At 42.4% G+C, this 27204-nt stretch overlaps 1 protein-coding gene across 5 annotated transcripts; it reads right to left on the reverse strand.

Annotated features, from left to right (window-relative positions):
* LOC308477462 (hexokinase HKDC1) lies at positions 1–27027 on the reverse strand. Of its 5 annotated transcripts, none has more exons than XM_081006057.1 (18): positions 26469–27027; positions 16823–16985; positions 15594–15742; positions 14305–14424; positions 13041–13136; positions 12540–12639; positions 12119–12302; positions 11081–11236; positions 10026–10259; positions 8394–8698; positions 7756–7904; positions 6345–6464; positions 5336–5431; positions 4635–4734; positions 3103–3286; positions 2318–2473; positions 1098–1331; positions 1–180 (listed from the first exon to the last, which is right to left on the reverse strand). In XM_081006057.1, exons 1-18 carry the CDS (start codon positions 26472–26474, stop codon positions 36–38), a joined length of 2697 nt encoding a protein of 898 aa, XP_080862183.1. In that variant the 5' UTR covers positions 26475–27027; the 3' UTR covers positions 1–35. The 5 variants fall into 5 exon arrangements, with proteins under 5 accessions (XP_080862183.1, XP_080862182.1, XP_080862186.1 ...); XM_081006056.1 differs by lacking the exon at positions 26469–27027 and adding an exon at positions 22360–23087; XM_081006060.1 differs by lacking the exon at positions 26469–27027 and adding an exon at positions 20963–21425.
* Positions 27028–27204: the final 177 nt, after the last annotated feature.

Raw genomic sequence — 27204 nt, forward strand, 5'->3', positions numbered from 1 at the left:
AAATCACTGCTGCACACAGATGCCTGCATGACCACTTAATTTTCAGCAACATTATGCACTCGTTTTGCAACAGCAGTAATTAAGGCAGCTCCCTTTCCACTCCCATCTTCAGACAGCATGAATGTCACATCACACTGAGGCGCCAGTTCTTTTACCGTTTCTTGCAAGATTCTAGAAAAGCTAAAAAGAGGAAAAACAAAGCAAAAAGAAAAAGAAATTGCAATGATCGCACACTGCTGTTTATTTCTTAACTGGTAAAATGCCTGTCATTTTGATGGGTAGGGACAGGAGAATACAGAGGGAGGGCTTTTACATTGTAAGGATTGACAGTAATCCAGTCTCTCTCTCTGTATGGTCTGCACTCACAAAACACTTTGTACCCCTTGGCAGATCCCGCTCCCAGCGACATGTAAGTCAACCAGCAGCAGGGGCAAGAGGGCAGGTTCTTCTCTCACTTCAACTGTATCTGCAAGTACAGCTCTTTAGCTTTCTCCATGGAAAGTTTTCACTAATATAAGTGGGAGGGGAAGTAGAGGGGTGCCCTGGGGTGCAGCATTGAGGAAGCAGCGCAGAACAGCTAATAAAGCACAATGTGGTGTGGATGGTCCAGTATAAATCCACCACTAATGCGTCCATATTGCACAGGAATATAGGAAGGTGCCTTATACCGAGTCAGACCATTGGTCTATCTCGCTCAGTATTGTCTGCACTAGCTGGTGGTGGCTCTCTAAGATTTCAGGTAGGATTCTCTCCCAACCTTACCGGACATGCTGGGGATTGAACCTAAGACCTTCTGCATGCAAGACAAATGCTCTACCACTGAGCTATGGCCCTTCCCATCAATGACATGTTGTGGAAGACCTTCAGAAAATCACCCATCTCTCTAGAGGGGACTGTAGCCCATTAAAAGCAGAACTTTTCCCAGCTCTTTATTACAGTCTTATGCAAGCAAGTGTAATAGGGCTAACTGATACAGCATTGTGGCAATTTCTCTTTTCCCCAACCTTTTTAATCCCCATCAACTAAGCAGAATATTATCTTTAAAAAATCGGTCAATTCTGCAAGGCAAAACAACAACAGTGATGCTGTGTACTCACTGTGGGTGTAGTTTGTATAAGGTGCCATCCACACCTACAGTGGTTTTTAAGTGCTCGAGATTTCTGTTGTCCCGTATCTTCTCCACTATAGCGGCCAGCCCGGCCCCACACAGCTGGGCTGCTCTCTTGGAAACGGAGCCACAAACTTCCTTTACAATGATACTGTCATCACAAGTGCTGTCAAGCCCAAGCTGCTGCAATATTCTTCTTACTTGAAGTAGGACAAGCCGGTCACTGCACTCAGCCAAAACACAACAGGCACTTCTGGTTAGGAGGACACAGAGCTAGGGCCAAATGTACTGGAAGGCAGCACTGGTGTAAGAAGACACAAAGTCCTTTGCAGGGACACACTTTTCCAGCACTACTCCCTCCCATCTGTGACCATGCCCCTACTTTTTCTAAATAAGTCGATAGATGAAGAAGCAGTGAGTGAAGATCTGAGACAGGAACAAGGTGGGGGAATAAAGATCTATTTCAGGATCTGCTGCCCCTGTGGACACAGCCACCAGTCACCTCATTTTGCCTCATGGGTGGGCCAGCCCTGTGTCATGTTATGAAGTGGCAATCATCATTACCCTGTTCAGACTAAACAGGGAATTATGATAAATAACTAAAGATTTCCTTGTTTCCTTGCTTGCACCTCAAAAGGAGGAGAGAAAAGGCTAAGAGCATGGGAAAAACATTTCTTGATACTTTGGCTTATTCAGTCAAGATTTAAATGTCTGAATGCAGATGTTAGTTTAAAAGCAGGATGCTACTATTTTAGCTCTCCTGGGTGAAATGTACTTTTCAAAATTAGCATCATCCATGCTCACTCAATCCAAGGGCATAGGGAATGGCTGCTCATTTCCACCCCCTCCAATCTGAGGACAAAGCAGAAAGGATCACTTAAAGTTTATGAAGCAGCAGTGCAAACAGTACAGACTCGAAGTACTTTACTGCTGAAAGCAGTGTGACACTGATGTTTGAAATACACTGGGTTCATTCACACCCAATAAAACCCAAGTAAAGTTGTTCACTGTAGAACTGCAGATGGCCCTGAGTAACAGGGTTCAGCTTCTCAGTCAACCAACACTTCTTTTTCCCAACTGTATTATTTTCTGATGATGTATAAAATATTTACAAAGCTGCAATCATTCAGCTGCTTCTCACTAGTCTGATATGTGTGAAAGTGGCAGGTGGTGGGGAAAATACTCTATTAGTACAACACATTGTTTTACCTTTCAATCTGGGACAGGAATTTGGTTTCAAATATTCCTCTTGTTCTCAGCCGCTCTGAAATCTGACCCCGGAAGAGAAGTCCTTGCTTGGTCAAGTCTATCAAGATCTGTCTCACTATTTCACCCAGATACATTCCACTCGTCATTTTCTCATACCTTACATAGAAAAAAGAAAAAGGATTTGGACAGCATTTAACACATTTTCAGTTACCTATGCAAAAATGGGGCCTGGGATATAGTCTGTGCATACCACATGCCTTTTCTGAACATGTGCATTGACTCTTAGGATGGAAATAAACATGACAGCAACAGACTCATGCTTTGTAAGGTGTTTTAAAGTGGGATAGCGGGGGTGTTCTTAAGTGGAAAGATTACTCAAAGTTCATATATGCCTAGGAATGGAAGAAACTGTGATTTCTATTCCAAGCTGTGCTCATCACAATCAACAGTTTCCGTTGCACTGTACTTTGGTTTCCACTAAATGTAATAACATTCACCTCATTGTCTGCTACTTAACATACTTTACGTAACTTACATTCATTTCAATGTCAAGGAAACATCAAAACAATGTAAAAAGGTTATTACTGTTGTACTGTTTGTGGACATAAAAACAGCTGTGATGATGATGTGAACAAATACCAACTGTGTTCACTTGAGTGATTTCTATTCCTGACTACACATGAACACGCAAACTACTATTTCCACCTCCTTTTCTAATAGAATTATCTGCCATTCCTACATACTTCCTGAAGACATTGCAATAGCAATAAAACGCCGACTGTTACCTCTGTTCTCCAGGATTCAATGACCCCTCATCCACTTCTTTGTCATATTTTGTCCTGAGATTATCTATGCAGCCATTGTCGCCAAATCCTCCCCATTCTGTATTGATGCACATTTTGCCCTCATCTCCTTCTACAATTTCTATATTACGCATGTCTTCCATGTAGCAAACATTACTGCCTGTCCCTGGAATGAAGAAAGAGGCATGTGTATTTTATTCCTTTAAAGCAACCACCAGGAGAAGCACAAAGACCTGGGGAATGAAAAAAACATTTCCTAGAAGAAGTTTGATTTTTTTCTCTAAGTGGGAGGTAAAATTTAGGGGCTAAAAGTAGGGGCAGGCAAATCTGTCAACTTCTGTTTTACTCACTCAGCTTCTCATGTTTCTAGTCTTATGTTCAATTCCCCACTTTAAAAAAACAACACTAAGCGCTTATGAAAATTCAGCAGCATTTCACTGTGAATTTCTCATAACAGACATATCTTTGTAAGCAATGTTAATATACACAATTTTGCAAAGCAGTTTTCCATTATGTTTTGCATGTTGGTATTCTCTTTTCAATAATATATGCATGTAAACACACACTTTACTGCAATATATACATTTCTGTACACATTACATGGCTTTGCAAAATTCTGAGTTGTGCGAATTTCAAACAGCAGCTTTCAGTTTGTATATTGTTTCAAAAAGTGTGACTTGGGTAAAGGTAAAGGTAAAGGTACCCCTGCCCGTACGGGCCAGTCGTGTCCGACTCTAGGGTTGTGTGCCCATCTCACTTAAGAGGCCAGGGGCCAGTGCTGTCCGGAGACACTTCCGGGTCACGTGGCCAGTGTGACGAAGCTGCTCTGGCGAGCCAGCACCAGTGCAGCACACGGAAACACCGTTTACCTTCCCGCTATAAAGCGGTACCTATTTATCTACTTGCACTTAGGGGTGCTTTCGAACTGCTAAGTGGGCAGGAGCTGGGACCGAAAGACAGGAGCTCACCCTGCCGCGGGGATTCGAACCGCCGACCATGCGATCAGCAAGTCCTAGGCACTGAGGTTTTACCCACAGCGCCACCCGTGTCCCTGTGACTTGGGTAGGGTTACCTTTAAATGCGAACTAAATCAATTTTATGCCCTATATCTAGGTAACTAAGGTTCATATTATAACTTGGGATGCAGTGTATACCTCATACCACTAGGTGGCATGCAACACTTTGTAGGTTCCCTTTCTCTCCTCATCTGTATTGCTCATAACATTATTAGTTTCCATCATTCCCATCAAGGCTCACTGTAATTCCCATCATCTATAATTTCCACCATCCCTGACTATTGGCCATGCTGACTGGGGCCAATTAGAGTCCAATGTCATCCGAAGGACCAAAGGTTCTCCCCTTCTTGCCCACAAGAATCCATCCCCAGAAACAGCAAGTTGACCAAGATTCCATCTCCCAAAAGATTTTAGCATATCATTTCACTGTTGGTTACAAATCTTATTCTGTCACACCCTGGAACATCCATACACAAGTGTTACAGGATTGCTTTTTACCTGCAATGAGGCCGATTTCGCAGTTTGGGTCTTCATAGCCACATGTCATCATTGTCCCAACTGTATCATTTACCACTGCTACAATATCCAGATCAAATTCCTGAAATAAAAAACTGATTTTGTGAATGGGCAAAGAGCGAAAAACAAACAAACACATACAGTGGTGCCTCGCAAGACGAAATTAATCCGTTCCGCGAGTCTCTTCGTCTTGCGGTTTTTTCGTCTTGCGAAGCACGGCTATTAGCGGCTTAGCGGCTATTAGCGGCTTAGCGGCTATTAACGGCTTAGCAGCTTTAAGAAAAAGGAAACAAACTCGCAAGAACTCACAAGACGTTTCGTCTTGCGAAGCAAGCCCATAGGGAAATTCGTCTTGCGGAACGACTCAAAAAACGGAAAACTCTTTCGTCTTGTGCGTTTTTCGTCTTGCGAGGCATTCGTCTTGCGAGGTACCACTGTACACACCCTTTGATGTATCGTGCACTAAGCACTAGCTTTATACTATCTATCATCATGAAAGCACAATAAAAAGGATATCCGAAGGAGTCCACAGAATGAAACCAACACCTTTGAAAGCATTTAGAGTATTTGCAGCACCTAGTGATAGAGCTACATTTGGATAACTGAGATTCAGATCTATACTACTGTCATAGCAAGGGACTGGTGCTTGAACCTTTGGGAGATTTCCCCACAATGGTACTTACATTCCTTCGTTTGATAGCTTCCCTGAGCATATCAACAACATCCTCTCCTTCACAGTCTGTTGCCTTGAACCCTTTTGTCCACCCAACAAGAGTTCCCTAAAGTGGGGAAGTCATACAATCAATAAATGAAAGATGCTTACACCAACAGGAGAAAAACAGGTAGAACACTTAAAAGTTGGATTACACTTTCAAGAGGAGCTTGGTTCAACATATTGCATTTTGGGGAAATATTAAAATACCAAAATGCTCCCTTTCTGATAGAGGGGGATGCTTCAGGGAACAGAGCAGGAGGGCTATACACTCTGTCGTTGTGGGTTTCCTGCATCAAGCAAGAGTCCAGACAAGATTATCTCTAAGATCCCTTCCAAATGTACACTCTCTAGCAAGAGAGCTTGCCAACTCCCAAGGCAGCCTGTTACATAGCATTGGGAAGTTTAAATCAGTGGTACTTCACGGTATGCCAGGTGCCATAAGTAACTGGCTGGCCATGGCTGAAGCAGAAAGCTGGATGGTTTGATTACTTCCTGTATCAGCATCCCTGACGGAGGTGCAACACCGGTATCAGAAGTGGTCATGCAATTCAAACTGACTGCCACTCCTGTTATTGTTGCAACACAAAGCCTCTGAAAATATAGAAGTGGTTTTTTAGTGCAGAAAAAACATATACCTTGGACTCGATCTGAATTGTTGTTTTGTATTCCACACATCCTTAATAATTTGCTTTAACTCTCCATGAGCTGCTGTATGCATCAGCAGCCTTGTGTCAAGCATGCCTTGTCCAAAGTAAATCTGCCTAAGTGCGTGCAAGAATGAGATTGTTTTTTGTTTAACACATTCAATTTTATACACTGTCTGGTAAAACCTGTGATAAAACTCTTGTCAGTCCACAGGGAAGGGAAGGGAAGAATTAAAACAATAATGAAATGTTTCTATGGAAAATTCTGCAAAGATTAAGCCAGATTAAAAGAGGAAACAAAACAGCATGTCAAATCTCAGCTCCCCTCCTTACCTTATCAATACATGCTTGTCTGCAGGGGAAGGAAAAAGTAAAGCCAAGAGGAAGTCGGGCACCCTTAATGCCCATGTACTCCAAAAAGTCTGCAATGCACTGGACAATGTGATCAAACAGCTAGAAGGGAAGAAAGAGAATATTATTGGAGTTCTTGGTGCTTTATGTTTGTGGAGTCGAGTCAGAAGAAGGCAGTGGAGGACAAGGACTGGGGAATGTCGAAGGAAGGTGTGAGTGGCAGGTGGAATGACTTGGAGGCCAAAGACTTGCTGGGGGTAGCTTAATTGTTTGGCTTCGGCTGAAGGGGCAAGGGAAGAACCAATCTGCACTGGGGGGCGGGGAGAAGTGAGGAGCAGCTTGGCATGTTGGTTTCTGGTGACTGGCAGGATCACCAGAGGGAAGATATCAATAGCAACACAGCAAGACACACCTGCACTTCAGTAAATCAGTAAAGGGCTTTTGGGGGGGGGGGAGTCCTCTGTTATAGCATTAATGGAACTTAACTGCGATGAAGAGAATAAAAGGGCAGTTTTGCTAAACGCTTTCATAAGGTAACTAACTGCTTCCTTAAATCTATCTTAATTTAACATTAATAGCTGGATATTGTTGTTGTTGGCATCTATCTGTCTCAGGAGACAATGCAGGAGTGCAGCTTTGGGGTGAGGTCAAACTCAAAGTAGCTGGGGATAAGCTGTTGGTATTTAAAGTGACAAGAAAGTGTATACATTTAAATATACTATACTATCTTAAAGTAATCAGATAAGCTTGTGCACTTAATAATCTTGTTGCGAATAAACGTAAATACTTTACATTTAATATCTATATCTGATTGGCTTTGTATCATGCCTGTACCCCATAGTCACTGGTTTATTGGTAAGTTAAGAGTTCAGAGGGACGCAGGTGGCGCTGTGGGTTAAACCACAGAGCCTAGGACTTGCCGATCAGAAGGTCGGCAGTTCGAATCCCCGTGACGGGGTGAGCTCCCGTTGCTTGGTCCCTGCTCCTGCCCACCTAGCAGTTCGAAAGCACGTCAAAGTGCAAGTAGATAGATAGGTACCACTCCAGCGGGAAGGTAAACGGCGTTTCCGTGCGCTGCTCTGGTTTGCCAGAAGCGGCTTAGTCATGCTGGCCACATGACCCGGAAGCTGTACGCCGGCTCCCTTTGCCAATAAAGCGAGATGAGCGCCGCAACCCCAGAGTCGGTCACGACAGGACCTAATGGTCAGGGGTCCCTTTACCTTTACCTTAAGTGTTCAGAAGGAATAAGTGAGACTGAATGCTGTCAGTGGCAAGGGTTTAGGAGAACCACTGGAGTGGGAATTGGGTTCTGTTATTACAGAGTAAGCAAGTAAAATACGCCATTCCCTCCACAGGTTCAATAAAAATAAATAACTGGCTTGTTTTACTTTACCTCTTCACCGGTCCCCTGCATAATTTCCAAAGGAATGGCAAAGATTTTATTGTACATTCGGACTGATTTGCTTCTTCCACTTCTGATTTTTACAAGCAAAACTCTGAAATTTGTTCCCCCAAGATCAAGGGCCAGAAATTTTCCATTTTCTGCAACAGAAAAATCAGCATTTTAATCTGACTGAAGTCTTCCTTCCTAACTGTTGGACAGAAAGGCTTCTGGAATTTCCAAATCAAACTTGCTGGCTCTGAGCTTCTTGTTCAAAAAAATTATAAATCACTTTTCAAACATGTTCACTGCTTTCTGGGGAGCCTGTGACCTTATCTGTTGTTTTTATTACCTCCTCTCTCTCTCTTTTTAAAAGCTTTTTATTTAATTTTTTGTTACGTACAAGAACATGTAAACACCGGAAAAACTAGGTCAGTAACAGAGAAAAATACAGAGTTGTGAAATAAAATAACAGCAAACCAGTGCACCAAACTACAATCTTGTTCCTGGAATATCAGATGGTGTAACCATAACAAGGAATGAGAAGCTGGGGGGATATGGGAAGGTCCCCTGTCAATATAGTCAAATAAGCGAAATCAATCTGCATCAACCTTCCCCTTCGTTTTAGATATGCCTTTCTGTGTTCTTACCTGTTCCATCTGGTGTTCCATAAACAAATGTGGGCAGCATTTTCACAGTGGCTGTAGGATGTGTTTCTTTCTTCAGGCCATACTCCAGTTCTGCCCTCATTCTGTTTTTCACACCTATGAGGTTCTCTTTGGTTATTTTGAAGAGGCTCAAGACCTCGTTGATCTGTCTGCGCTGAGATAAGAGTCTGCACGCAACAGCAGTTACCATCGCAGCCCCCTTCCCACTGCCACTCTCGGACAGCAGAAATCGAACGTCACAGTTGGGCACCAGCCTTCTGACTACTTTATGGAGACGCTTAGCATACCTAAAGCCAAAAAGGTCTTTTAAATGCTTACAAATATTGTGTGCACAATAAAATACAAGGGAGCACACACCATTACGCTAAATTGCTTTCTCCCTTATGTCGCTTAGGACTTTCACAGATCAAGGAAATCCTTTTGATTCAAGTCCACACAGTTCATGAGCACAAAACAAAAGATCTCTGATTAATCAAGTCAAAGGCCTACCTGCTCCCTCCTCTCAGCATCCTGTTTCCCTCATTGGCCAACCAGATGCCAATGGAATACTACTACTACTACTACTACTTATTATTATTATTATTATTATTATTATTATTATTTATTTATACCCCGTTCATCTGGCTGGGCTTCCCCAGTCACTCTAGGTGGCTTCCCAAAAAATATTAAAATACTGTAATACATCAAACATTAAAAGCTTCCCTAAACAGGGCTGCCATAAGCAGGGACAGACTTCCATAATTTTTCAGAAATTTGTGCCCTGTGTGAGGCCAAAATATGGCACCATCAATGGTTCTTCTCACTTATGGATCATCTCAATTTTGCACCCCCTCAGCTTGGTGGGTGCAAGATCCATGCCAAAAGCAGGACGTGTGAAGGAAACAGAATCGCAGAGAACTGTCCACAGATTTCCCTGGCAATAACCACTGCCAGACCATTCTTCTGAAGTTCCATAAGATCTTATTTAGGCTAGTTTTTTGCTGACCAAGCGGTGCCTCTGAGGGCAGTTTTAATCAAGAACCAAGTAGAAAGCTTTGCTAGATCAGAATATCAAACAGTGGCCAGCCAAATATCTGTGGAAAGCTCATCAGTTAGGCATTAATAGCAATAGCCATTTGCTCAAGTTTGACTACAGCATCTGGTAACCAGAGAAATACTGTATCAAGTTGTATCCCTTCTACTGGTGCCCTTCTACTGATAGAAGGTTCTTTGATCCAGCAGATGCTTATGTCACTATAATGGCAAAGGAGGCACATTTTTGCCAATTCCTCACTGCAGCCTCCACACCATCCTCCATGTTGCTTCTGAAGGGAGAGGAAAATCAACAAAAAAATTGCCCCTCTAACTCCATTCTGCCAATGGAAGCCTCCACTAGATCAAAGAGTCTTCCATCAGTAGACAAACATTATGGGATACATTAAAGTTATGTACAGCTATCACAGCCAGTAAGTGTTGACAGCTCATGAATTTTTCTGACCCTTTTTCAAAGGCAACTTGGCTCATAGTCATCATGATTGCTAGATGACTGCATACCCTTAAATTAATTATCATATGCAGATGAGCAATGATAATTTTCCCAGGCATGACCACCCTACCTACTTCAATGTGACTTACTGAGGGTGTATCTTATACAGCGTCCCATCAACTCCCACGGTCGTTCGGAGCCTTGCAACCTTTTTATTTTCACGGAGGCGTGTGAGTATCGCTGCCAAAGCTGCAGCACAGAGATTTGCTGAGCGAAATGAAACAACAGTGCAGACGTGCTGAACAGCAATGCAGTCATCCTCCGATGGAGCCAGGCCCAGTTCCGTCAGAATTTCTTTAGTATTGCTCAAGCCTTCTTTGTACCTAACCCGAAACAAAGGAATCAGAAACATGCCTGAGGAAACCACTTCAGCTTTTAGTAGTGAGAGGGAGACAGAGGTGAACCACTTTCTGTATGGAACCAGTAAGCAGGCCAGAAATTTCTGAAAGTAGGTGGTCATGTGTCCTACTTTGCAGAGGACAGTCCTCTATTTGAAGGCATCTTCTATCAGAAGGGCTATCTGGTCCAAATCGAATTAAAGATAAAGACTGCATATACACTATACATTTAAAGTGTGTTGCTTCCCCCAAAGAATCCTGGGAGCTGTAGCTTACCCTACATAGAATTACAGTTCTCAGCACCCTTGACAGACTACAGCTCCCAGAATTCTTTGGAGGAAGTCATGTGCTTTAAATGTACACAGCTAAGAAACCATAAGAAAAGAGAGCAGAGGCCTTGCAGTTGCCCACCAGCAGTTTCTACCTGGTCAACAGACCCTTGGCCACCATCTTCCCTAAGATGTACTATGTTTCTATTTAAATCATGGTAATTTCTAAAGGTGCATCTATACATGCCAATTAGTACATGCAGATTACATGCAAAGCTGTGTCCTATTTTTTGCAGCATCATGTACTGCTTTTGTGTGATTGACTGTCCACTCTATCTGAAATCTCATCGTACCTGGTCTGATCTATGGAGCAAGAAGGAAGAGGCTGCCCTAAATAACATCTGCAAGTGTTTGGCCTCACCAAAGCAGAGTAGCTTTGAAGGCAGAGTAGCTGCCCAAAATCAATGCTTGCACAAATTGTAGAACGGAAGCTGCACTTACAGAAAACTCTCTGATGGACAGATTAAAGCCTCTTACTTTTCCATGGCAGCAATGTGTTTTGTCTCAATCTTGCCCTTGGTGCAGAGAGCTGTTGACAACTTCCCGTTGAAAAGCAAACCTTCCCTTGTCATTTTCAGAAGGATAATTCTTACGAGTTCTCCTAAATACAAACCACTAATCATCTTCTCAAACCTGCAATTCAACAGAAAGCTGTTGTCAGAAAGCATCAAGGGCATTTCATGCTTTCTAATAAAGAATTACATTTACATTTCTTGGAAGAAAGCCAGTAATTTCCCCCCAAAAAAGGAGAAAAAACTGTTCCCAATGACTCATTTGTAATATTAATCCTCTGTCTGGAAGCGCTCCCTATTAAAATCATTATTGTTATCATGATTACCTATTGCTACTACTGCTACTAAAAGGTAAAGGTAAAGGTACCCCTGCCCGTTCGGGCCAGTCTTGCCAGACTCTAGGGTTGTGTGCTCATCTCACACTAGAGGCCGGGAGCCAGCGCTGTCCGCAGACACTTCCGGGTCACGTGGCCAGCGTGACAAGCTGCATCTGGTGAGCCAGCACAGCACACGGAGACCCACAAAGGATTGTGGAAAGAAAGATGGCAGCAAAGGACTCTTTATTCTTTTACACCGCCCTTCCTCCTCTTTGCAGTTAAGTTACTGCTGGAATGGGGGAAGGACTCAGAAAAAACTCCCAACTCAGAACACACACACTGCACCACACACAATTTATTTAACGTGGGCCATTCAGCACCCTTCTGTGAAAGTACAGTTAGGAATGTATTTGGGGTCAGAGAGAAGGGCACTGTCCCCCCGCCTACCCCAAACAATCACTGGAAGGATACTAAACCCCTGGGGATTTAGGATTTAACCAGATTCTTGGCCAAAACACTCCTCCTAAATAGTATCAATGGCGCTTCACAGTACTTGCCTGCCACTTAATATATTCAAGGCTACTTCTGTCCCAATGTTATTTCATGGTTGTTTTGAGATGGTGCACATGCCTAAATAGCTACATTACTAGAAAGACGCCTTATCCCAAGCTGATGACTAAACTTACAATTGTTTTCCAGGATTGAAAGAGCCCAAATCAATCTCCTTGTCAAACTCTGTCCTGATGTCATCCAGTGATGCGTCATCTCCAAAGGCTCCCCATTCGGTATTGATGCACATCCTTCCTTCATCACCTTCCACTAAGTCAATATTGCTCATTTCCTCCATGTAGCAAGCATTTGTGCCTGTTCCTGAGTCCAGCGGATTCATTTTGGAGGTTGTTGGGGGAAGGGAAGGGGGGAAGAAACACATGGAGATGTGTAGACTTCATAATAATAAAAAAAATTGAATTGAATTTTTCTAAGAAAAAATAATTTTTGTGCCTTGTGCAATGCCACATGGGCTCAACTGTTCTACACTGCCAGAACACTCACTTTATCTTAAGCCAGATTGGCCCTGCCTCTGGTAAAAAAAAGATATAGAATTACCAATAATGACACCAACTTCACATCGCTGATCATCATATCCACAGGTCATCATCGTTCCAACTGTGTCATTTACCAAAGCCAAGATATCTACATCAATGTCCTAATGAGGCAAATGCAACATACCAGTAAAGTCAAAGCAATACATATTCAGATTCTTACAATCAATAAGAACCACAGTGTTTTCAAAAACAAAATCAGCTTAATACCTAGGGATGGGAATTTCAAAGTGGTGGTGCATATCACCACCACCTAGGAGTTTCAGACAGACAGACCATTATACTCTGATGAAATGCACAAGTTGATCCAAGTCCTTTCATTTACTTCAAGGAAGGAAAAAGCTCTGACATAACAATTTTGTAGGTTTGAATGGGGCAGTTTCTTTTTCTGCAGAGCGTTATATACGGTATGTGCCAATGTCCCAGCTTGTACACCAGAACTGCTAGGAAATGTTTTTTTTAATGCAATCAGATTATTAAAAACAAATCTTAAATCTCAACTTGCCTGGTGTTTTCTGAGGGCTTTCTGGAGAGATTTCACCACATCTGTCTGCTGCACTCCTCTGGCTTTAAAATGCTTTGTCCAAGAAATCAGTATACCCTTGAAATAAAAGAAGAAGCAATTATTCATCAACAATGTGTGCTGCATGGCTTAAAGAGTGGCATATAAAGGAGAGAGAGAGAGAGAGAGAGAGAGCCTATGGTGTGTGTGTGTGTGTGTGTGTGTGTGTGATTGTTATTTTTTCTTTCTCTAGTTTATGCATGGGCTGGTGTAACATATTTACTATAATTTACCAGTAGTTCATGATCTAATGCATTGTTTTGCTCTAATTTTAAATATTAATAAAAAATTAACAGTGTATAAAACCTTAAAACATTTTTTAAGCATCAAATATTTGATTGGACAGATATGCCAAGAGGCAGAAGTAGTATAAAATCCATATATTTTGGGGGAAATACAGAAATTGATTATCTTTGGAGAAATCACTTGAAAAATATGTCTATTATTATTATTATTATTATTATTAATTTGTAAACAGCCCTTCATCCAAAGATCTCAGGGTGGCCCACAGCATAAAAATACAATATAGAAGCACAAAATACACAATAAAAACTGGAACACATTGAAGAAGGATATAGGGTGTTAATCAGCCAAAGGCCTAGTTGAAGAGGAATGCTTTTGCCTGGCACCTAAAGATGTATAATGAAGGCACCAGGCAAGCCTCCCTTCATCAAAACATTAATCAAAACTGCATACAAAAATTTGTACATCGGGAGATATATAATGCTGATGAATTTTCAAAAGGATTTAAAAAATGGAAATGAGGAGAACTGACTCGGAAAGCAAAAAGCTGAAGGAAACTGAAATTGCCAAATTTGTCTATCCCTATGCACTTTCAGGTTTTCCCAAGGCAGCAGGACTCATATTTCCTGCTTTCCGAGTCCAATGCAGTGCCTTGTCCAAGTATTCTTGTCTCTTCACATCTGCTATTCCCATCCCATCACACTCTCAGCCCCTGAGTTTTAGAAGCAAAAATTGTACACCTATTTTATATACTTAGTTTCACAACCAGCAGATATAATGCACACTTTTGCAAAGCTATATTCTCTGCATAACGAATTCTATACCTTCCAAGCATGGGCAAAGTGGCATTTCACGAGAGCCCCTGCTGCTTGCTAATGGCAGCCTCTCTGCTCTGGAGCTCTTAGTTAATAATTTGGGAGAAGATTCACCCTGGTTACAAAGCCATAAAGAATATTGGTCTTACCTCCTCTAATTTTCTCTGTATATAAGGAAAAGATAGGGTAAAGCCAAGAGGAAATTTCTTATGCTTTATATTCTTTGTCTCCATGAAGTCTGCAAGACAGTCAGCTACATACTGAAACAGCTGCATCAAAATAGGGGGGAAGTGTGAGTTATTATATATTACCTACTAGAATACAATGCAGGCTCTGTACGGCTCAAATGGAATAGGAGATAAAAAGCAATGCCTATAATTAACAATAGTTATATTTTCTATGCAATATGATAACAAAAAAGCCTAAGATACATTATCACAAGGTCAGCATAAACGAGGCTGCATTCAGAGTAGGGTTGTCATATGTCCAGAATTTCTTGGAATATTGCTCTTGGAAGCAGTGTCTGGGCTGAAATCAGCAGAAATGTCATAGGGCACCGCATGTCAGCAGTGCCGTTTTTGGCAATTTTACTGGGGGGAAAGGCTCAAAAACATCCATTTTTGTTGTTGTTCCAATTTTGCCCCAAAAAGCTCAACAACCTTTGCTTCCAGATTTTCTCTTATTGAAATACGGCAACCCTAATTCAGAGGGTACTTTATCTCATCTTCCCAACAGTTCCTTACCTGTCAGTTTTCCTGTTTTGTGTAATCTTTCACACAATGTAAAACCCACTTTTGGAAATCTAGTGGAATCTAACAGAAGTTTAGCACTCAATTCCCTCTTAATTTTCTCCAGAAAAATAAAATCTGTTTGCATATTAACTAGGAGAACCTCGGGAAATTTGTGCTCTGTAGCGTCCCTGTTGTTTTCACTGAAACCCATGTGATGAAATTTGGGACAGTATCCTGGCATACTGTTATTTCCTGCCATTTAAAATTTAGTACATCATGGCAGTATAGTGATCAAAACACAACAGGCTATTGTGGTGTGAAAGGAATGTTAGAATTTGGGGCAGAAGTGCTAGCGCTATAACTCATAAAACCAACACAATAATGTGTCTGAATGCAGCCATAGCCTCTGTATCCTATATCTATTATCCCCCAGTATCCTATGCATCTATCATCCCAAAATTGTCACTGGTTTGCTAAAGATTAATGCATATTCTCAGCATGTGGCAGCCATGGTTTGGCTGACTTTTAGTAAGCCATGCTCATTTCCAGATGCAGCTGTTGAGGTGCTCTGAATAACTATTCCCGAAGAATTTGTATGCCTTGGGAGCTTGCATATATTAAAACTAAAATTGGCTAATATGATCTTTTTATGTCTTAGGATACATTCTTCACAGAGAGCCTGTTTCAGAGGAAGATACGCTACTTACATCTGTCCCACTCCCATGGATGATTTCTTTAGGTGTTGGATAGAATTGACTCTCCATTTGAACATTTTGCTTCCCATTTTCAGACACTTTGACCTTTAGGACTCTGAATCGGGAGCCCCCAAGGTCTAAAGCAAGAAATTCGCCCTTTTCTGTAACACAAACAACAGGTAGAAATGATTGGGTCTTCCAAATTTCAGGTAACTCTGCATCAGAGCCCAAGCGGGGTCTCAGTAGAGAGATCAGACATGGGCATTGGTGCCATTCTTACTATATTGTTTAAAAGCCAAATATTCTAGAAGCTCAGTTGTACATATGAGGCATATATGCTTCTTAAAAGATTTCTCCAGAAGCATCTCCACCAGGCATCTAGCATTATGCTACGTAGCATACCATGTGTCGCAGTAGCAAAATGATTCCCCCAAAATCCCAGTTCTCTAAGACTGGCATTCAGAGACATACTGCCTCTGACAGTCCAAAATGCACACAGCAAAATATTATCAGAGACATAGAATCATAGAATTGTAGAGTTGGAAGGGACCGTGGGGGTCATCTAGTCCAAACCCCCTGCAATGCAGGAATTTCAATGTAGAAAACAATTGTGTGTTGTCTGGTTCCTACAAATTGTCTAATGTATTTGTACTATATGGTTGATATTAGAGCAGAGATGGGGAATCAGTGACCCTTCAGATGTTGCTGGACTCCCATCTCCAGGTTGGCATGCAGCAACCGAAGGCAAGTACCTGTTCCAACATTGCAATTTCTGCATTGCAATTTCTGCCCAAACTTAGAGGACACAGGATCTTGGTTTTCCTTCATTGTGCTTTAACTGCCTACTTATAGAATCCTGGAATTCATTTCATCTCTTTGAGGGGAGATGGGGAAGATAGGCAGCTTCATTCTCCCCTCACACTGCCTCCTTGCTCTCTGCTTTTGGCTTGGGGAATCTCAGCGCCGCTATCGTGAACCATCCTCTTAAAATTAACAAAATAAGAAGAGCCCTGCTGGATCAGGCCCAAGGTCCATCTGGTCCAACATCCTCCAACCAGATGCCCATGAGATGCCTTCAAGCAGGACATGAGTCTCCCCACTTGTGATTAACAGCAACGGGCATCCAGAGGCGTTCTGCCTTCTGACGCTGGAGACAAATCATAGCCATTGTGGCTAGTAGCCATCGATAGCCTCATTGCTATCATTGATAATGGCAGGAGGAATGCAGAACAGCTGCTTACCTGTGCCATCAGGAATGGACCGCACAAAAGTTGGCAGCATTTTTAGTGTGGCTGTTGGATTGGTGTCTCTTGCCAGGCCTTTCACCATCTCTGCCTGGAAACGGGCCATCAAATCAAGGAGAACGTCATCAGAGAGACGCATGTGGTACAAGTACCGATCAACCTGGGGCAAGAGGTTCAAGATATTTTTTACTAATTGTTATTATGAATAAATATGTGTTTATTTCATAAAATTTATACACAGCTTGGTTGTGTATTTTTTTTAAAGAAACAACAACACCTTAAAGCAGTTTTCCCTTGCAGAAGGGTGGCCTCTCTTTTTTTTGCACTGACTAGCAGCGACACACATGCAAGAATATATGCACACATCCTATGTACACAGTCCTGAACTTGCAATCTCATTGGTGTACACTCCATCAACAACCCATATATGCCCAAAGAAACTTCCAAATGCAAATTGCTACTAGGAACAGAAAGGGCAAGAAATTCCTCATGCTAGCTGCCCTTGCTTTGGAAAAGAAAAAGCATGAACCAAGCAAGCTGTGTAAACCCTGCAATATTTTTGTTCAATATAGTGTTACTAGACATTCTTCAAAGTCCACGTTCCCTGACTTTGCTACCATCCCGCACTGTAGCAGTGATGCTTATAAGCTGTTTTTCATATATATTCTCCCACCGCCTGCTTTTAACCCACCCACCACCCATGTAGGGCTGCAAAGAAACCCTAGATTTCAAACACATTTTCCTTCCAAAGAGCCAAGCAGCAGCTTAGCAACTATTTAAAAGTGCCATCACTAAAGCATGTCTGGGGGCTAAGCAGGGAGAGGGGAGGCTTGGTAGCAGTGGCAAACAGCAGCAGCAGGAGCACTTATTGGCTTCAGGGGCCCAAGGTGGGATCACACTGAAGTTTGGCATTGGCCCTGCACCTCCTTGACAATATATTTTTCTTTCTCTATTCCTCCCTCTTATTTTTGTTATGCATCACATTTTTTTTATCTTGGAAACTTACTTCTTCATGACCGTTCAGTTGGTCCTATTGGAGGTTATTGCCCTCATGTTGTTCCCCCCATTCATGGATTGACTGAGCTATCTTGTCACTTTTATCTGTGTCAACAATAATCCTGCTTCTCACTTTACTGAGTTGTTGACATCCGAACCCTTGGGTAAATAACCAGGCCAATCCAATGAACAGAGGTCAGATCAGGGAGAATGCTTTGTCTTCCCTTCCCCCCTTCAACCAACCTCCCAAATTCATTTCCAAATATTTATTCAGAAAATCCAGTTCTTATTGGTAGGCATGGCAGTGGGGAGGGAGATCCAATGAAGGATCTTAGAAACATTTTCCTCTTAGCAGCAGAGGATTAGCACTGACAAAATGGCTATGCTAACCATGGAAATTACAGAGACCGTTGCTGGCATCCGTCTGTCTCAGGAGACAATGGAGAAGTGTACCTTTGGGAGTGAAGTCAAACTGTTGGAAGGTTGCACCTCTAAAAAAAGATGTGCCAGAACCCACCATGAACTTCTCCCTTGTTCTCTTATAATGGCAATGGCGCCCTCCTGAGAAGCGCAGGAACTGAGTTCTGGACAGTTCCAGCTGGGGAAAAAGTCCTGCCCATGGGGAATTAAAATGGGAACACGTGATAAACCTAGAAGACTGTGGGACTGTCTACACAACAGGGATGGTGAGGTGCTATGGTAGCAAAGTGAAAATAAGCCACTGAGACATGATTTAGCCAAATTTAAGGACGTTGTTGATGCTGTCTGATTCAAGAGAGGTTGGCACAGACTTGTGGGTTTCCTTTGGTCTAAAGGTAAGCACAGCTGCTTTGTTAGGACTTGAAAGAGGCCCATTTTGTGAATTCCTTTGCACTAGGAATGTGTAGCATCCAACATACCATGTCAGAGCGAAAAGATAGCTTTATAATCCTTATCAACAATCTATTCTAAATTAAATTATATTTTAACGGCTACAAGTACCATTGAGGTAGAATGGATGTGAGAGACGGTAGTCTGGTGCATGAGTAAAACTAGCCATGTGAGTGACCTAATGGGAAGGGAATTCTATTTACAAGGGTGTTGAACAAATAGGTCTGTTCCGTACTCAGCCAGCCAGTGACTACTGCTAGGGCACATTTGAGGACATATTGCCCCTTCCTCGTTCCCTTTGGAAACCAAATGAGCAGAAATGATTGCCCGGGCTTCCATGTCAACACAGGAAACCTATCTGACACTGCCAAGAGTCGGGAGGACCCTGGATAAGGCAGTGATGTTGTCACTGAAGTATTGGTGAGAAGAGATATATTGTCTCTGTGCACAGCTGCATGCTATGGGAGCTTCCAGATAAGCTGTTTCTTGAGCATTAATCCTGATTTGACAGCATTGGCTATCTAACGAGTGGGTTTTTATTTGTTTGTGAGGCAATTAGATGATGTTGTGTCAAGGCAAGTATTGTTGCGCACTTTCCGGTACATTTCCCAATCACTTTCCTTCTTGCAAAAAGTCTGATATTTTGGGGAAGGGGGTTTGTTGCACAAGGTCTCCCAAACAAGTGCAATTCCGCAACCTCAGATTGCTGGTATGAATCCCACCCAAAAATGGCATTGATGAGCCCAGAAGGGGGCCATCTCAATGGGGGTCACTTTCTGTGTTATACTTCAGAGCTCTGTTTGAGATGCCTGAAAGTGGTCTGTATCCAGATCCCACAGTTTATTCACTATGTAGGGATGGGAAAGGAATTTGGTTCAGCTAGGATTTTAACATGAACCTTTCTAATTGACCCTTTCCAAAACCACATGTGAACCTAAACACGGTTATTCTTTGAATTTAGTGCTTCTCCAACTAAATAGTGTGGACATAGATTACATACAAAAATGTGTAAATTGGCAGAAATTTACAATAAAATGCTGATGAGTTTTAACACATTGTTAACAAACGGGGGGGGGGGGGGGCAAACTGAACTTACAACTAGAAAAATGAGAAACTGGGTGAAACCAAGAGAAACCAAAATTGATATTCTGTGCTAGGCATGAGTTTGGGTATAATTCAGAAGATATTACATGGAAATGGAAGATTTAATCATAGTCACACTTAACCTTTGTAAAGTATTTTGTGTTCAATGTAACTCACATGCATTGTGTAGCTGTAAAAGTCAGCACGTTTACCACATACTGCAGATGGAGCGACTGAGGTCAGGTGGTTTGCTTAAAGCTACATAGTGAGTTTATGGACGAAGCAAGATTTTTAATATTTGATGGTTTACTGTGGTTTCATAGTTTGTTGGAAGCTGCCCAGAGTGGATGGCAGCACTAATAATAATATTATTATCACCATCACCATCATCATCAAACTGGGGGTTTTCTATATCCATTTAGTAAGCCCCACTGAACTCAACAGGGCTTCTGTGTAAATATGTGTAGGACTGCACTGCTGTTTTTGCTACTCTAGACCAATGGTCTCTAAATATAAAAATCCCACAAGATCTTTTAAGTTGGTCTGAGCTAATGCACCACAGAAAGTGAAAGAAAGAAAAAAAATATAGAACATTTTTGCAGTGTTACTTGACAACCTTTAAGCTTAGGAAATGTTTAAGGCCTACCCCACCAACAGACTGGGGTTTCTCCTCAGCAGCCTTCATTTATTGATGGCGGCAGGCCCAAAGCTGGTAATAATTAATATATTACAAGATATATCTGGGATTACAAATTAGCCATGTTCCCATTAACTATTTTGTTGTGCTATCTAGAAGGAAAAGTTGGGATGTGTGTTCTTGAAGGTAGCACTAATCTCCAGTGTGGTGCTGTAAGTTTAGCAAGCAACTGCTCCTAAAGACCAAACAACACATGGCAGCAACAGAGCTGTTTGTTGAAAACTGGGCCTTCCCCGAAGTGCATATCAAGCAGGGGGAAATGTCTAATGTTTACCACATGAAGAGGGTATGAAGGTTGCAGGGGCTGCACCCTCCTCACTGCCTCTTCCCCGCAAGATTATTATCTTTCTGCCGAGCCAAGGATCAGAGTTCAGCTGAGGAGAAAAAGCAGCTGAAAGAGTAGACTGTGGTCAAGCAGGGGAGGTATAGCAGATACACATTTTTTCTATAAATTATATCCAGACCGCACATTATGTGCAATTGGGGCAGACCTAAATGTCATCTACAGCAGCTGTCCCATTAGGTGATAAGACAATGCCAAGGAGAAAGATGGGACCACAGAGCCTCTCCATCAGCTCTGCTGACAGACCCACAATTTTTGGCTCCTCCTCTCCTTGAAATATTTCCATTCTAGCTGGTCATTACAAATTTAGACCAAATGCCTAGATTCGCTTTTTTCCCTCCTCCTTTTTCCGTTTGTGTCGTTTCTTTTAAGATTGCAGGTCTGAGAGCAAGGGGCTGCCTTTATCGATTACATTTTTTTAAGTCTTTCAGGTAGCTTTCTGGCTGGAAAAGGGGATACAAAGGCCCACCCCAATACATTTTGCTGTCTGAGGCAAAGGACAAAGTGAAGCTTCCTCCATTTCAATGCAAAAGCTGCTTAGACTAGTTGTTGAAACTTTTTTGACACCAGTGATGGGACAGCCTCCTCCGCAGGGCAGGGGACACAGGCAGTCGATGTGTGTAATAGAAATGTAATAAAATAAACCATCAATGATAAAAAAATAAATTCAGGACTGATCAAGGCCGCATCTTGTTTTTTAAAAAGCGTATTTTATGTTAAGGTACACATTTTCTCTTAACAAATCCGTTGACTCATATTTACAAGATAGGGAAATTACTTCACTTATCCATCGTCTGAAGAGATTAGGGCACATGTTGTGTGACAACCTACACGCAATTCTAGGAATTCTTTTACAATGGTGGAAGAATGACTAAAAGGCATTCTTCCACCATGGGGGGAAGGTGCACAGGAGAGAAGAGCAGAGGTCTCAGAAAATGATGGAAGGCTAATAACACGACCTTAGAAAGACACATCGCGAAACTAGATCTAAAAGCCTTTCCCAGATTGATAACTAATGCTATGTTTAACTAAACCTCTGGGTTTAAGTTATAGCCCATTTGATTATTAAAAGAATTATTGTAGTAGCAGTAATTTTCCTGGGTGTGTTTTCTAAAAAGAAGATCTATTTATTTATTGCTGCCTGTTTAGCCATGGGAAGAAAACTGCAGCTTTGTCCTCATATAAAATGTTAGTATTAAAATGTGACTGCAAATCCCGATTAGCAGCTCTAGCCTTGCACAGTCATAGGGACAGTCCGTTGTTGTTAAATCTAAAAATTATCATTCTAGCTTAGGTGTACTTGTCACAGATTCTGAACTTTGCTTGCACCAAGATTCCTTTCCTTAGATATTTTTTCCAGCTATGAGAGTGCAATTAAATTAAAAATAGCCAAAAAAACTCATCTTCTGCCAATTTTTGCTAAGTGTATGTTGTAACTACATACACAAAACTTTCTTCTTTTTTTAATGACAACCCACAAGTCAAAAAACAATTCTCTTATTTAAAGTAGCTGATGTCAAAACAGTGAGCCCAGCCAACTCTTACCTTTTTGATCTGGTCCTCTTTTAGTTTTGTGAAATAAAACGACACTAAGTGTACAGCAAACATTTCTCTCTAATGCCTCAGTATTGATGGAACGGCTGTGAGCAACTAACTCCAGATCTCATTCATATACTATGAGGCCAGCAAAACTCACTTGCCAGGGCCATTTGCCAGCAGAGATGTTAATAAGAAACCCCAGAGCAGCCAGTCCTAAACAAGTCCATTCAGTTTAGTTGGTTCAATGATTAATCTCCAGCCTCTTGCTCTCTCCTCCTTCCCCTCTCGCGCCCCCGCCTCACACACACAGAGTCCCTCCCACCACTTGGTATAGTCTAATACTGAACAGGTGGCTAACTGCCAAGAGCAGAGAAAAGGAAACAATTAGCTACTGGCCCAATTTGGAAATGTTTTACCCCTGAACAAACCAGTTGCTATGGGTGCTTCTTTGCTTAACTGAAACCCAGCACGATCTTCCACAGCATGGCACACTTCCAGTAGAGGAAAAATAGTAAAAACAAGCCACTTCAATGGGCATTGTATCGCTCAGAAACATTGCTGGGAACGGCATGGGAATAGAGGACACTTTCCTTCCCAGCCACCCAGCCGCTTGGCTCTCTGCAGCACTGCAAAGTGCATTTTCCCAGTCTGCTACATTTTCGTCTCATCTAGGCAAGTCTTCGCAATAATTTGCCTGTGGACTCTCAAGTGCCAGTCGTCTGCCACACAACCCCGAGATCTCAAAGAGTTTGAGAAAGGAAGAGCTGTGCAATATATATATATATGTATTTTTCAACCATGCACTGATGCTTAGGAGCTGCCATAGCAGAGTGAAGTAACATGGCTGTTAAGATCTTGGACAGCAACAGATGCAAAAGGAGCCTTGCTTATTGCTGGAAATCGTCCACTAAACACAAAGAGCTGAGCTGTGTAGCACTTTGACAGAGGCATAATGAACATCACAGGCACTCGACTTTAGGTCCAACCTATCCTGTGGCTTATAATGCTGAATGTTCATAACCAAGGAAGTTGATCTATCCAGAGAGTGGCAGCCTCAGTTGCATCTTCCAACATGAGTGATCCCCAGCCTCCTATAGCTGGTGAAGTTTCCAAAGCTGAAATAACTTCACAACAAATTGAAGAGCCCCAAAAGCATGGCGCCAGTACAGCTTGCGAGTTTTGTTTACCGGAATTTGCTGCTAGCTGAACTAGATCTGTCTCTAGCAGGTGGCTGCTAGACAAGGTGTATCCAAGAGATTAGCTCTGCTTAGTAAGTGAAACGCCATCCCCTCAGGCTGATGCTTAGCATATGCAATGGTATAGAACATTATAACATAAGAAGAGAGCAGCGGTCCAGCTAACGCAGAATCCTGTTCATACAATCATAGAGTTGGAAGGGACCACAAGGGTCATCTAGTCCAACCCCCTGCAATGGAGGAATCTTTTTGTCCAGTGTGGAGCTTGAACCCACAACCCTGAGATTAAGAGTCTTATGCTCTACTGACTGAGCTACCAAGGTGGTTCTCACAGTAGCCTACCAGATACCTCTGGGAAGCCTGCAAGCGGAGCACAGCACTTTCTGCACTTGTGATTTCCAGCAACTGACACCCAGAGACTCCACTGCAACCGCTCTCAGCCTCTTCACAATTGCACACAGAAAGAAAGAACAATGGATTCATTGTCCATCAGTGGCATCATTATCCTCCATTCCCCTGTACCCTCAATTAAAAGGCCAGCAGCTACAGAGTGCTGAACAATGGCAGCACAGCGATGTCATCGTTATTCGGATGACCTCCTGGAAAATGGCTGATGGGGAAACGGCAGTGGGGGAGACGAATGCAAGAAAAGTTTCCCACACATGCTGGTCTTCAACGGACGAGTCGGCACCCACTACTGCCTGACCGAAGGTGGATATGACAGCAGTCAAAAATTAAGACCTGGGTCCCCTAATGCATATTTACATTAAAGGAGAATTCTCAGTCTGTAAAAGTTAAGACTGCAAAAAATATGTTTCTCCAGAGTTTTCTTTCGTAGCTTGCCACCATCTCAAGGTTGCTGCTTTCCCACCTGACACACCACTTTACGAATCTATCGCAGCTTTGCACATAAAAGTTCAGGCCCTGCTCCTCTCTTTCCACTGCACCAGGCAGGTTCCTTGGTACTTCTCTTGCCACTTCTCCAATCACCCAATCTCTTATTCTGTGGTCCCAAAGTCTTTTGAAGACAGGGAGAACTTGGATGGGAAGCCAACAATAACACTCAGCAGCATGCTAATAAACTATCCTAAACACAGCCTCCAGACCACAGGAACATAATAAGGAGACTGTGTATGACACTCCCATTTACCTCCTATATAACCTCAAAGAGGCCACAGGAGTGCTTTAAAGCAAAAAGAGAGGATGGTGATTCATATGGTCACCTGGTGGCAATTCTTACTCACCACAGGGGATCAGACTAGTTAAATGCAAGCCTTCTGTATTAGCACTAAAAACAGGAGATCATTTCAGGAGGGAGCTGTTGTTTCTTACACAGTCAATCTTGGAGAGGAGCTTAGTCTTTACTACTAGTCTCCTTTCCACAAAATACTTGGCAGTCATTCATCTCCCCCACAGCAAAATCAAGGTTCCAAAATTTGCCTACTGTGCTAGTCTACACACCCCAATTCTATTAAATCCTAAAATGCCATTCAGGTTAATAACATGTGGAGAATTCTGTCCCGAGCTAGCTAGCTCCAGAACTTGTTAGCAGAGGATTAGTGCAGTAGTACACCCTATTCATTTAGAAGATCATGTGAACCCAGTTAACTCTTCGAGTCTAATTGTATCCACATCATTAGCGTGGAAGTAAACTTTCGTCCAAATCAGCCTTAGAAACGCTTGAGCAAACTTCAGAGTGATTATAACAGTTACTATGGAGACACTATGGGAACACGCAGCAAATTAAAGGAAGTGCTAATCTCAGCAAAATTCAAAAGAATGTCCCAGTTAGTGCTTTGCTCCTTAAAGGCTCACTACTCAAAACCCAAGATTTCGTTTTGTACTTGCAAGCGCACAGCTCCAGCGCTTTCTTGTCTACGGGATGTTCTGAGTCATTCAAATGTCACACAGCCATAATCTCAAGGTCACATGGAAGGGAGCCACAGCCAACTCTGACTGCCGCAATCAACAAAGTTCATTCTTGAAATATATACTACAGCAATAAATGATAAGCCTACGGTATCAGCTTCAGGTAGCCACAGTGCCCTTCCATAGAGCAAAGTTCTCCCTTCCCAAGTCTGCTTCTGTGCAAGTATTACATGGGCAGCATCAACCCCTCTTAACTGCTAGGGTGCGAGTGTTCAGAGAATGAAAGGCTCAATTCTAAGGGCACTTTCCACTAAATATATTTTGCCCTTTCACAGAGAAATATTGTATAAATTTTCTTCGTACTTTATTCGAGATTACAGTGGTACCTCGGGTTAAGTACTTACTGGTAATTCGTTCTGGAGGTCCGTTCTTAACCTGAAGCACCACTTTAGCTAATGGGGCCTCCTGCTGCCACCGCGCTGCTGGAGCACGATTTCTGTTCTCATCCTTAAGCAAAGTTCTTAACCTGAGGTACTATTTCTGGGTTAGCGGAATCTGTAACCTGAAGCGTATGTAACCCGAGGTACCACTGTACTGAAAATTACTTTCAAAAAGAGACACCGTGAGATAGAATCATGACCTTTCCTCCAAAGCACTCTTCCAAAGAATGCAACCTATTTCCTTCCTGTGAAGGACAATTAAAAAGTGTGGGTTGGGTGTCCTATCTGAGGGTGTTACGAGTCAAAAGACCTTTCTACTAATCTGTTTATCTGCTGAACTATGTACCTCGTCGAATGAGATGGATGACCAACTGCAGAAGTAGGTTGCGTTATTAGAAAAATACGCATGAACTTTGTGATGTGACTCATTGGCATTGAGCTATCTGAGGTTCAGTGTTTAAACAAAGATGTGTGGTCCCTTTGGATCAACGTTATGGTTTGGGGTAGCACGACATTCACAGAATATGCTTGCTGCAAACTTTACACTTATAATGACGCCTACAACTTCAGCTCCAAGCCCAATAAAGTTCATGTAGCTGCATTTACTCACATTCATCTCTTGTGGTATTATGTTTTCCTCTCCTCCTGTTCTCACCCACCTGCCCCAATCAGGAATGGTGTGCTGTACTGCAGTTCTCTCAGTCCATGACCATTAACTTCACTGAGGCTGATGGGAGATGCAGTTCACAATCACTGGAAGCCAAGACTCTAAGTGCCCCATTTGGTTTCTTGCTTCTGGTGTGAAGCACCGTTTAAGGCAATGTACAAATGGAAAATTCTTTTACTGTTTATAATACGGAATTTTAAAAAATCTATACCTACATCAGGATGGAAAACATGTGCCACTCAAGATACTGTTAAGACTACAACTTCTGTTCTCTCTAACCACTGGCCATGCTGGCTGGGGCTGACTGTACAGTGGTGCCCCGCAAGACGAATGCCTCGCAAGACGAAAAACTCGCTAGACGAAAGGGTTTTGCGTTTTTTGAGTCGTTCCGCAAGACGAATTTCCCTATGGGCTTGCTTCGCAAGACGAAACATCTTGCGAGTTCTTGCGAGTTTGTTTCCTTTTTCTTAAAGCCGCTAAGCCGTTAATAGCCGCTAAGCCGTTAACAGCCACTAAGCCGCTAATAGCCGCTAAGCCGCTAATAGCCGTGCTTCGCAAGACGAAAAAACCGCAAGACGAAGAGTCTCGCGGAACGGATTAATTTCGTCTTGTGAGGCACCACTGTAGTCCAAAAACATCTGCAGGGCAACAAGTTCCCCACTTCCTAACCTATACCATC

The sequence above is a fragment of the Podarcis pityusensis genome, assembly GCF_964106645.2.
Source record: "Podarcis pityusensis genome assembly, chromosome: 5".
Lineage (NCBI taxonomy): Eukaryota > Metazoa > Chordata > Lepidosauria > Squamata > Lacertidae > Podarcis > Podarcis pityusensis.